This window comes from Antechinus flavipes, chromosome 1, assembly GCF_016432865.1.
Source record: "Antechinus flavipes isolate AdamAnt ecotype Samford, QLD, Australia chromosome 1, AdamAnt_v2, whole genome shotgun sequence".
NCBI classification, from domain to species: Eukaryota; Metazoa; Chordata; class Mammalia; order Dasyuromorphia; family Dasyuridae; genus Antechinus; species Antechinus flavipes.
In genome coordinates this window covers 61,121,936-61,135,030 of record NC_067398.1, presented here as the reverse complement: position 1 = coordinate 61,135,030, position 13,095 = coordinate 61,121,936, and the positions used below count along the sequence as shown (strand labels likewise).

Sequence of the window (13,095 nt, the reverse complement as noted above, 5' to 3'; positions counted from 1 at the left end):
CACTTACTAAATGTTTTACCTATATTTGCCACTCCCAGCCACAGTCACAGGGATAACAGCCAAAGAGAGTCTCTTGGCCTGGCAGCTACCTAGCCTCAGGAAACGAGGGAAGCATATGGTGAGAGCCGCTTGACTTGGGCTTTTGGAGGACTGACAAGAACCTTGGGCCCAGGCTTCTGGAGGAAGAATAAAAAATCCAGCATCCAGCATTCTAAAATGGAAAGGGGGAGGGTCCTGGTCATTGCCTCCTGGAGAAAAGGGAAAGATCCTGGACAGCTTCAGAATCCTTTGGAGAAGAGATGCTAGTCTCACCAAGCTCCTAGGAGGTGGGAGATGAGCAAAGAATAGAGCTGCTTTCAGACTATGTAGATCTGATAACAATAAAAACAGCTATCATTTGTATGAAGATCGTAAGTTTATCTTTGTTATCATTTTTGAGCCTCACTACCACCCTAGGAGCTTAGTGCTATTATTAGCCCTATTTTACAGATGGGAGAACTGAAGCTAAGAACTTTTGTGAACAATAATCAGGGGTCCTCAAACTACAGCCCGCGGGCCAGATGGGGCAGCTGAGGATGATTATCCCCCTTATCCAGGGCTATGAAGTTTCTTTATTTAAAGGCCCACAAAATAAAGTTTTTGTTTTTACTATAGTCCGGCCCTCCAACAGTCTGAAGGATAGTGAACTGGCCCCCTGTTTAAAAAGTTTGAGGACTCCTGGACACTGGTTCAGAGTTTTGCAGCTAGCAAGTGTTTGGGACAGAAGCTAGTCGGTTTTCCTGAAGTCAAGTCCACTGAAACACTTAGATCCATCTAAAAAGGAGATCCTATCTTGACAACTCCAAATATTAAATATATTTGAATGGAACCCAAACTTTTAGGGTCGTATTATAAGGCTGAAGATCTCTACAGGTCTCTAGAGTTTGTTGTCCAAAAACCCAAGTTTATTTTCCTTCAAGGGAGAAAGTCCTAATGGAAAAGTAGTGGGATGAGCTGAAGTACAATATGGATTCCTGGGGAGCAGGACTCATTAAAAGAGGAAGACTCATTAGTCTCAGGGTGCAAACTCAATAAATAAAATATTTGATTCTTTTGGTTATCTTAGATGCTTCTCACATTCTTGCAATTTCTTACAATCTCAAAAAGCTCCTTCCTTCTGAATGTACTGTTATATTTGGATTCTTTCTCCAATACTGGATGCTTCCTCTCTTATTATTCTAGATCCAAAGGACCAGAAGGAGGAGGAGGAGGCACATCCCTTGATCCTCATTTTCTTGATCCTCATTTTCTTGTCCACCACCTCCTTCAGCTGATACCATCCATCATCCTTTCTTCCTTTGAGATTTATTCCATCTGTCTTTATCACCTTTTCTCAGGTGCTGGTTGCAATTATGTACCAACCCTTAGATCATTTTTCCTTCTTTCCCAAGAAATTCAGCACCTGGATCTCAATCCTCTTCTCTTCATTTACCCTAGGTCAGTGGTTCTCAAACTTTTGTTCTCAGTATTTTCATGTTGTTAAAAAACTATTGAGGATCTATTCAGAGTTTTTGTTCACAAGGGTTATATTTATAGCTATTTACTCTATTAGAAATAAAAAATAATTTTGAATTTATAGACCCTCTGAAAGGGTTTCAGAGACCCCAACAATTCTTTGGACTACACTTTGAGGACCACTGCCTTGGTAATCACTGAATGGGTATTGCCTCAGACAAAGTGAGACCTGAAAAAGACCTTAGCTTAAAAAGGCCAAAGCCACACTTCTAGGGATCATTTCCTGTTGTATTGAACTATGTCTTGCCACTGCATTCAGATGATCTTGGAGGAGAAAGTGAGACTGATGACTTTGCACAGCTGTGTTGACTTGCTCACTTGCAAGTCAAGATATCACTCTCTTGATATCATTGGTTCTCTTTGAGATTGAAGGTAAAACAACAATGTATATTAATGTCAACTCAAATGATTCCATTTTCATGATCAGCACTTTAGCCATCAACCATCTATTGATGAACTATTAAGTTCCTCTTCCATTATTAGCTATGAAGTTCCTCCTTACCATGATCCCATGCTCTACCATTTCTCCTTATGTAAATTCTTCCTGATCTTATTCTTTATTGTCCTCTCAACCTCAGTCATTCCACCCCTCCTAACTTTTCCAGTTATCACCTCCTATCTGGGCTTCCTTTCTGTCCTTCCTAATCTTGACCTGAAGTTGACCAGTTCCAACCATACACTGTTCTTTACTTCTCAGTCCTCAGCATCTCATCCTATCACATCTTAGGTGCTGATGAACCCCAATCCTGGGTTATTTCCACCATCTACCATCTCTCTTCTAATACATGTGTTGCTGAATGACTAGAGGAAATCCCCTCATACCAACTGGATCCATCACAAATTTATGCAATCTAGTCTTAATTTGACCCTTATAGTTATATGCAAGCTTTTTATTTCCTGTAGTTGTCTCTATCTCATTTTAGACAGTTGTTCTGACTTAGTCCAACCACATGTCCCTTCTCTGTCTCAAGCAGAGAACTTTGTTTTTTATTTAATTAGAAAATAGAAAATATCTACCTTGGGTTTCCTAATCTTTATGTCACAGTTCCTCAATATGTTCTCAAACTCCATTCCTTTGTTCCAGTGTCTTCTGTTTTGGATAAAGAAACGGCAAACCATTCTAGCATCTTTGCTAAGAAAACCTCAAATCGGGTCACAAAGAGACCCTAAGTGGGTCTGAACTGAAATGACTGAACAAACATTCCCAGGTCTCCACCATTCTTAAAAATACCTTAATTTGACCTTCACATCTTTTCTATTCCACTTTGTCTTTTTATAAACTCTTCTCCCCAAAGGTGTCTATACTCCTCTCTATTTTTTTCTCCTCCTAATCACTTCATAATAACCTTGTACTCTGGCTTCTGACCCAATTACTTTCTTGAAACTGTTTCCTCTAAGATTGCTAACTATTTCTTTTCTTTTCTTTTTTTTCCCCTCTGAGACAACTGGGGTTAAGTGACTTGCCCAGAATCACACAGCTACAAAGTTTTAAGTGTCTGAAACCAAATTTGAACTCAGGTCCTCCTAACTTCAGGACTGATGCTCTATCCACTGCACCACCTGGCTAACTATTTCTTAAATGGCAACTCAAATGGCCTTTTCTCAGTCTCTCAACTAACCTGACACTGTTGTCTCTTGGTTCTCATTTTACCTAATGACCACCATCTTGGTCTCTTTTCTGGATCCTTATCAAAGGTGTTGTGTTAGGTTTTCTTTTCTCTCTGCATTCTCCTTCCCATCACATCCCTTGATCATCTTACCAGTTTCTATGAATTCAATGGCCATTTCTATGAAGAGGATGCCAAGATCCACATATCCATTCCTAATCTCTCTCTAAAGCTCCAGTCACATATCACCAACTGTCCATTAAACATGTCCACCAAATAATAAACTGGGAAAACATTTTTACAGTCAAAGGTTCTGATAAAGGCCTCATTTCCAAAATATATAGAGAATTGACTCTAATTTATAAGAAATCAAACCATTCTCCAATTGATAAATGGTCAAAGGATATGAACAGACAATTCTCAGATGAAGAAATTGAAACTATTTATAGACATATGAAAATATGCTCCAAATCATTATTAATCAGAGAAATGCAAATTAAGACAACTCTGAGATACCACTACACACCTGTCAGATTGGCTAGAGTGACAGGGAAAGATAATGCGAAATGTTGGAAGGGATGTGGGAAAACAGGGACACTGATACATTATTGGTGGAATTGTGAGCACATCCAGCCATTCTGGAGAGCGATTTGGAACTATGCTCAAAAAGTTATCAAACTGTGCATACCCTTTGATCCAGCAGTGTTTCTACTGGGCTTATATCCCAAAGAGATACTAAAGAAGGGAAAGGGACCCACATGTGCCAAAATGTTTGTGGCAGCCCTGTTTGTAGTGGCTAGAAGCTGGAAAATGAATGGATGCCCATCAATTGGAGAATGGCTGGGTAAATTGTGGTACATGAATGTTATGGAATATTATTGTTCTGTAAGGAATAACCAGCAGGATGAATACAGAGAGGACTGACAAGACTTACATGAACTGATACTTAGTGAAATGAGAAGAACCAGGAGATCATTATATACCTCAACAACAATACTGTTTGAGGATGTATTCTGATAGAAGTGGATCTCTTCGATAAAGAGAGCTAATTCAGTTTCAATTGATCAAAGATGGACAGAAGCAGCTACACCCAAAGAAAGAACACTGGGAAATTAATGTAAACTGCTTGCATTTTTGTTTTTCTTCCCAAGTTATTTATACCTTCTGAATCCAATTCTCCCTGTGCAACAAGAAAACTGTTCGGTTCTGCACACATATATTGTATCCTATACTGTAACCTATTTAACATATAAAGGACTGCTTGCCATCTGGGGGAGGGGGTGGAAGGAGGGAGGGGAAAAATCGGAACAGAAGTGAGTGCAAGGGATAATGCTGTAAAAAATTACCCTGGCATGGGTTCTGTCAATAAAAAGTTATTAAAAAAAAACATGTCCACCTATATGTCCCATAGATATTTCAAATCTCACATTCTCAAAATCTTACCCTTTTATTTACCCCAACCTCCTCCTCTTCTAAACTTTCTTATTTCTACTGAGGTTAATATCATTCTTTCAGTCATCTAGTTTTGGGACCTAAACATCTGATTCAACTTTTCCCTCTTCCAAGGAAGAGGACTCACATGTGCAAAAATGTTTATAACAGTTCTTTTTATGGTAGCAAAGAAATAGAAACTGAGTGGACATCCATCAATTCAGGAATGGCTGAATAAGCCAAGATATATGAATGTAATGAATACTATTGTTCTATAAAAAATGATAAACTATCTGATTTCAGAAAGCCTGAAAAGACTTACATAAACTGATACTGAGTCAAGTGAACAGAACCAAGAGAACATTCTGTACAGTAACAGCAAAATTGTGTGATGATAGACTTAGCTCTTCTCAATAATTCAGTGATCCAAGGCAATTCCAATAAATTTTGTATGGAAAATGCCATCTGTACCCAGAAAAAGAAGTATGGAGTCTGAATGCAGATTGAAACATCCTATTTTCACCTTTCCCCCCCTTTTGTTTTGCTTTGTTCTTCTCCTGGTTTTCCCCCATTCTCCCTGAGTTTTGGTTCCCAACATATGGAAATAAGTTTTAAAAAACTCAATAATACTTTCCCTCTTCCTGCCTCTATAGACAATTAGTTTCCAAATCTTATTTATTCTCTCTTCACATCTTATATATCTGTTCCCTTCTCTCTACTTCATTGCCTATTGCTGAAATTGTTGCATTAATTTCCTAAATTAGATTTCCTATTCCCAGTTTCTTTTCTCCAATTCATATTCCATATAGCCACCAATGTAAATTTCCTAAATAAAAGGGTAGAATCTAATCCCAGTTCACTTTTCCAATTTCCACTCACACTAGAAGATTGGGATAGCAAAGGATATCCTCAAGGTCAGGGTTTTTAGTAATATTCCACAAGCCTCTATCAAATATGATCCTCAATATTATTCATCCAGCTGACATTAATTAGCTTTTGTAAAAGGGTATTTATTAGGAATGTATAGCAAGAACAATAATTATAAGAGCAACCCTTCTATTATAGTACTGAAAAAGCAGGGGTCTCGTTCTCTCCTTAAATGCATACAAGGTCCCTGAGCAGAGTGGCCTAAATTTAAAATACAAATGTAGTCAGGTACACGAGATTGACAGTACCTCTAAATTCCTGGGTGAGCCATTTTCTTTCTTTATGTAGTACTTAGGAAGTTCTTCTTAGGTGTTTCCCTGAGTTTGGATCCAAAGATTATTGCTACAGCTGGCACATCTCTCTGTTCTATTTCTGAAGCTGCTGCCATCTTCAGGTGAACTTCCATTCTTTTGCCCATAACCACTGCTACTGGCTGCTGTGACCATCAATACTTTCTGGGATGTGTAGGACAGAGTCTTCAGGGGAGAGATGCTATCCGTTCTTTTGTTTGCAAACTCATTTCTGACTCAGTGCCTCTTGAATACTGAATTTTTATGTATCTTCTATGGGCAGCTACATGGCACAGTGGCTATGGTGCTAAATCTGGAATCAGGAAGATGAGTTCAAATTCAGCTCCAGTCACTTTACTGTATGTTCCTTAGCAAATCACTTCACATCAGTTTTTTCATTGGCAAAATGGTAATAATGATAGGATCAAATGAGATAATGTTTGTAAAGCACTTAATATAGCACTTAATTTGGCACCTAATAGATAATATATAAATGTACGAACTGTTCTTATTACCAGGGTAGAAGATGGCACAATGGATAGAGTGCAGATGATCTTGGAGTGTGATCTTGATCAAATCACTTAACCTGTTTGCCTCAGTTTCCTCAACTGTAAAATGAACTAGAAAACAAAATGGTAAATTATTCCTGTATCTTTGCCAAGAAAACCCTAAATGAGGTCACGAAGAGTCAAACATTACTGAACAATGACTGAATAAAATTATTAGTAGCTACAACCCATACTATCCCTCACTCCTCCCCTCCACATTCACTCATTGTTAAAAAAGACTCATCAAGCCTTGACGCTGGGTTGAATTGGAAGCAGATTGGGAAATATCTTTATATATGAATCTGGGAATTATGGACAAAGATGATTATTGAACCCATGGGAGCTGATGAGAAAGTATAGATCAAGAAGATAAGAGATCTCTTGATAGAGGGTTGGAGGATACCCACAATTGGTGGGTGTGCCATAGATGAAGAATCAGCAAAGGAGGCAGAATAAATAGTTGGACAGATAGGGTCACAAAAACCTAGAGGGCAAAGAGTATGTAGGAGAAGATGACCAATAGTATTAAATGGTGTAAAGAATACAATTTTGACCAGATCATTTCCCTGCTCCAAAAGTTTACTCATTTCCCTATTTCCTCCAGGATAAAATTCTCAGCTTAGCATTTAAAATATTCTATATTCTGGATCCTACTTTCTTTTCCAGACTTCTTCTATACTATTTTCCTTTCTACCTAGGAGGATACCTTGTGAAAAGATATGGAATTGGGAGATAGAGCATTGTAGGTATTATTTTTTTGTACTTTGTTCTCTAAAAGGCCATGAAATAGGGATGTGATACCATGACTTGCAAGTGAATTGGATTGAAGTGAGGGAGGGTTATGCAAGGTCATCTGTTTTACTTTCTCCTCTGGAGCCATCTAGGTCCAATGGCTCAGGACGATTGAAAATGGCCCTGGATATAGGGGGGGAGAACTTGGTCTTTTTAGCTAAGAGCTTCAATAGGTCTCGGTTTGATTGAGGCAATGTCCATTCAGTGATTAAGGTTAGGTAATAACTGAGGCAGGCAATGGCCTCTTTTACCTAGTCAAAAAAAAAAAAAAAAAGTAAGGGACAGCATGGAGACCTATGTTTCTGGATCATAAAGCACATGGAGAGAATTAAAGGAGTCAGACTGAAATCAGTGAGCTGAGACCCAAACTCAAGACTCCCAACTCATTCTCAGGTGTTCTTTCACATAGAATTTGCCTGTATTTTAGACCATCAAAACTGGTGGGTTTGCTGTTCCTCAAATTCAGCATTCTATCCCAATTCCTCTTTTTAAAAATATGTATATGCCCAGAATTCATTCCCTTCTGATTTTTGTATTCTTTACCTCTTAGAACCCCAAATTTCCATTTCAGATTCTGATTTTTATTCCTGTACTTGTGATTTCTTCAGGGTAGAGATTGCCAGGAATTCAGAGGCAGTTAATTTGTAACCCATATCAGTCAGAGGCAGGATATGAACTCAAATCTCTATCTGGTTTTAAGGTTGGTCCTCTATCTGCTACATCTGACTCCCTTTCCCTAGCCTCCTTGAAGCTTCACATCTCAAGCTCTTTTCTTTAGAAAGACTTTTCTGACACAGCTCCCCCTTCATCTTGCTGTCCTTTCTCAAATAATCAGGAATTACCTATATTTTTCCTCCAGTAGACGGTAAGCTTGGAATCGGGGCTCTTTTTTGATTTTGTCTTTATATATCTGGTACCCAGTAAGGTACCTTGAACATTGACATCCCTTAATAAATGCTTGTTGGATAAGATTGAATATATTCCAGGATCCACTGTGGAGATATCTTTAATTTCCTCATCTCTCACTCACATTTTCTCCCTCACCTTCTACATCTTCATCAAATGTTATTCATCTTCATAGCTTTCCTCAGAGCTAGCCTTTCCCTTCCATTCATCGCCACCATCTACAGATTCTCATCATCTGTTTAATTAAAAAAAAAAACACAACTTCTAACTGGTTTCTCTGAATCCATTTACTACAGGGCAGTCTGCACAAAATGTCAGAAGTTTTTCTAAAGCCTAACTCAAAACCCTTCAGAGTATTCTCTATTGTTTCTAAGATAAAATTTGCCCAGAAAGATTCACTGATTTCCATCTTTGAAACTTTCTCTAGGTCTTCTTCTTCTTCTTCTTCTTTTTTTTTTGTAATAAGATTTCAATACAAAATGAAACTGCTAAATTTAACTATTTTGCTTCTTTCCCCTTACAGATTGGATTTTGGGGTGAAACACCTTATAACCGTAGTTAACATGCTCAAGGAGTGGCAGTTTACATAGATTTTTTAGCTACTTATCAGGAAAAAAAGACCTTTAAGCAGAGCTTGTGGGAAGTTAGACTTCTTTGTTATTTCCCTTTCCTCATCTTTTCTGATAAGGTAATCAATTAATAAGAATTAATTGATCCCTTACTGTATGCCAGGTGCTATTCTAGGTACTGAGGTTACAATATTAAAATGAGCAGTCATTTGCAAGGTGATTTTATTCTATCCAAGAAGACAACAGGTACCTTTACTAGCATATACAAAATAAATAAAATATACATTTTTTGAGGGAGTTAACATCCTATCAGTTTGAAGGTTCAGGAAAGGGTTTATTTAGTCCAGCACCTGCCACTAAATAGCTATATAATTTTGGGCAAGTCATTTTATCTTTTTAAAGTCTCAGTTTCCTTATCTTTAATATGAAGGGGCTAGAAGAAATGATCTCCAAAGTCATAGGATCAAAGAAAGATGGGACCTTCTGAGGTCATATTATTGGCAGTAAGTAGAAGAGGCAGAATTTGAACCCAAATCTTTTGACCCTTTATCTACCATTTCTTAAGGCTTAAGTTTTACATAATGTCCCCTCACAATGGTGAAAGTACTACTCCCTATTTTACAGATGAAGAAACTGAGGATCCTGATGTTTTGCATGTACTAAACCAGCTTCTTCAAGTGAGAGCCGGAGTTACTAGTTCCATCTTCACAAACTTCTCGTTGCTGGCGGGGCTGTTTTCCTGCACCTGCAACTTTAGAAGGCCCAGGACCACACCTGGCCTCCACCTGCCTGTCCCCTTAAGTGCAGGACTTTCCCTTACGATAGATGCACTGTTCCTTCTCTCCCGCCAGGTGGCGCAGCGAATGCTAGATAGTACGGCTCTATCCAGGTGCATTGACTTTGTCTCGTCCCAGCCCGCCAAGTTCCCCGTCCCAAACCCGGCCTCGCAGCCTGCCCCTCTCCAACCGTCCAGGGGCCCGAGTTCAGCCTGGTTCCAAGGGGGGTCGGGGCAGGAGTGGCCATGACACTCTCCTCAGCAGAGAGCCCTCCGCCGAGGAACGGGAAGCCCCCACTCCTGTTTTGCAGAGCGTTGCCTCCCCATCCTGGCAATGTGTGGAGCCAGGGTCCCCCATCCATGCTTTTAGTCTAGACCTGGAGCTCAGGGAGCAATACGGAGCTGTGGTTGGAGTGTGTGTGGGGGAGGAGAATAGCTACTGATTTATTTTTTAGCTTTAAAAAAAATATTATTTCCTTTTTTAGGAATAACACCGGAGTCCCGATTCCGGGCCCCACCCCCGTTATCACGGCAGTTCCCTCCCCGGCCCCCTGCGGGGCCACGAGCCTCAGGGCGGGGGCGGATAAAAGGCCGGGTGCGGCCGGGATGCTGGGCACCGTCCCCTAGGAACCAACGCCAGGCGATCGGTGTGGTGCTCTCCGAGTCAAAGACCACGGCTTCGGCCCGACGTGTGCTGAGGGGGCCGGCCAAGACCAGAGTTCCTGGGGCCGCCTCCCGATTCGGGCTAGCAGCTGGGCTGGCGCGCTCTCACACCTTGTTCGGGGCCACAGGGCTCTCCATCTTGGAGAGAGGGGACGGCTGGGGAGACAGAGTCAGGGAGCTTCGGGGAGTAATCCAGGCGCGTCTGCGTGACTACCTGGGCTCCAGACCCCAGCTCAGCGTTCAAAGCCCGCCGCCCTTCCCCCTCTCCCCCCCGCCCCCGGCCAGGTGAGGCCCCTCAGTCCCGCGCTGACAGCTGGGGCCGGTGGGCACCTCGCCGGACCTGGGGACTCCAAGGCGGGGCGCTCTGAACAAGAGTTGCTTGGGGTTAGGGCGACCGAGGAGCCTTTGGACCCTGGCTGCTTCTCGACCGAGAAGGAGAGGTGGGAAAGCCGGGGGAGCGAGGCAGGAGGTGCGGCAGTTCTCTGCGAAGAGGTAGCGCCTGGGCTCAGCGCTGATTGAGCCGGGGCGTTTGGCTTGCGCCTGCAGGCTAGAGGAGTGCGCGAGCTTGCGCGCGCGCGCGGGAAGACTGTCTCCCCCTCCTCTTTGTCCCCCCCACCCCCGTCCCTCTAGCTTTCCCTCTTCCCTCCCCCACGCGAGGCCAGGACCCCTTGGCTGCCCTCAGCTGGGGAGGGGAGCCTAGAAGGCTACGAGCTTGGGAGGCGGACCGTGCAGCCTCGGCAGGTGATAGCGAGCGAGTTCTCACGCCCCCTCCTCCTCCTCCTTCTTCCACACAGACACACACACGCGCGTACACATACACACTTGCACATCCAGCCCTCCTCCTCTCCCGGCCCCCACTGTCTCTCCCCTCTCCCGCCCCCTTCTTTTTTTTTTTTTTTTTTTTAAAGCAGCACCCTACCCCCACCCCACCCCCACCTTCCCGGAGAACACGCCCCGAGTATTTGGAGAAGAGGCAGATAGTAGCAGTAGCATTGAACCTGAGGGGCTCAGGCTGTGCGCAGACCTGCCGCTCGCGGGGCGACGAGCGACAGACGAAGAGAGAAAGCCGGAATAAAAGAAAAGGAGGGCGGGTGGGGGGGAGCGACTAAGAGGCTGGGAGAAGGAGAGAGACAGGGAGACAGACATCGAGAACCCGAAAGATCAGACAGACGCGCACGCACACACACACACACGGACCCTTAGCCTGCAAGCGCGGGAGAGAAGACCGGTCTAGAGCCAGACGGACAGACGCCCCGGGACGACCCCCTGACCCTAGCCCCCCCGCACCCCGGAGACCCCAGGGCGGGATATGGTGATTGTCTCCACTGCCTCTCGGGATTTACAAAGGCAGCGCCGCCTGCTCAGAGCTCTTGCTCCAATTCCTGCCCCTTGCCCCCGGGGCCCCGTCCCCCGCCCCACAAGGGGGGGCTCAGCCCCGTGGGGGGCGACCCTGGCCCGAGACTGAGCCCCAAACCTCAGCCCCCTCCCCACCTAGTGCATGTGGAGTTAAGCGCCGCTGGCCAGCGGGGAATATGAACCGGAAAGCAAGGCGCTGGATCTGCCCCATCTTCCTGAGCCTGGGCATCGTCTACATCAAAATTGGGTAAGGCACTTTGGAGGACTGGGCAGGGCTGGGAGGGGCGGGGGCGCATGGTCCAGGACGGGGCCCGCGAGTATGGGGATCCCAGTGCTCAGACTCTCTCGGGAGCTCTTTGTCCCTTCTCTAGCCCGCGCCGGCTCCTGCCTCCCTCGGAAAGTTTGCGGTGCAGACAAGGAGAGAGAGGTTGCGATAGGTAGACCCGGGGGCGGCAAACTTCCCTGTCCAGGACTCTGGGCGCTGGAGCCTAGAGCGGTGGCGAGAGAGCGGAGAGCCAGACAGGAGAGGCGGAGGGATGGAGATCAACGCGCGCTCACGTCATCAGATCCACCTAGACCCACATTACAGAGACACATACACACCACAGACACGCAGAGAGCCACGCAGACACAAAGCGAGACCCACGGTCCCCAGACGCCAGATCATACACACCCAGAATCATAGACTCTCTTACACAAGGTACCCAGAGCACACGCACTCTAGCCAGCCAGCCAGCCACCCACTATATAGATACACATGGTACAAGCTCACCCACACAGGTAGTCACGCATACATCACACGCACACACACACACTCTGTCTCTGTCTGTCCCTCTGTCTCTCTGTCTCCTGTCTCGTTGTCTTTCTGTCTGTCTGTCTCTATGTCTGTCTCTCTAATCAGATGCTCACCCCAATTCTACACAGTTGGGAACCTTTGCCTCCTTGCAGCTTCAGCTCGAGCCTTTACCTTCGGTATAGCCAGCTATCCTCATTCCTAGGCAGCTTTCTTTACCTGGGGGAGACAGAACCCAGAATTTGGGAGGGTGCAGTGCGGCGGTTGGACCTGGGGAGTGGGTGGAAAGGTCCCACTAGCGCTCTGTCTTTTTCCTACGGGCCACCTCCTTTATTGGAGTGTAGAATTCTTCCCTCTTCTTCCCCGTATCCACCACACACACCAGCGACCTTCCAATCTAACCTCTCAGTCCTTTCGGGACCCCAGGACTTTGCTTTGGGCTCACTTGGTGCGAGCGGAGCACATTCCCCCTACTACTCCCTACCTCCCTCCCTTTTCCCTCCCAGCACAGACCCCGGGCAGAGCGACTCGGCGCAGCTGGGGTGGGGGCTGGGACTGGGGCTGGGGCGGGCAGGCTAGGCCTCTGCCGTTTGTTTTTCTGATTCTTTTAAAAAATAACCTCATTGATTTATTTTTCCCTCCCTCCTCTCTCACACATGCTGGCCTATCACTCTCACTTAGCAATCTGGAGGCAGGGACACTTTGAGAGATGGTCCACTGGTTCTTTGGGGTAAAAAAAAAAATTTTTTTCCACCTTACCCTCATTGGCTCACATCCTTTCTGTGATAAGGAAAAGTTGCTATCAGAGTCTACCCCAAACCTCCTGGGTCCTGGAGCCTTGGGGCACACTATTGGAAGTGGGATGGGTTCATTGAAAAGGGAAG

General features: G+C 44.4%; 1 protein-coding gene across 1 annotated transcript in view; it reads left to right on the top strand.

Moving 5' to 3' along the window:
* Window positions 1–9,833: 9,833 nt before the first annotated feature.
* WNT7A (Wnt family member 7A) overlaps window positions 9,834–13,095 on the top strand; it is a 93,235-nt gene continuing 89,973 nt past the window's right edge. Inside the window, exon 1 of the mRNA XM_051983806.1 lies at window positions 9,834–11,665. Coding sequence (XP_051839766.1) covers window positions 11,595–11,665 — 71 coding nt within the window. The 5' untranslated portion in view covers window positions 9,834–11,594. The remainder of the gene's footprint in view (window positions 11,666–13,095) is intronic.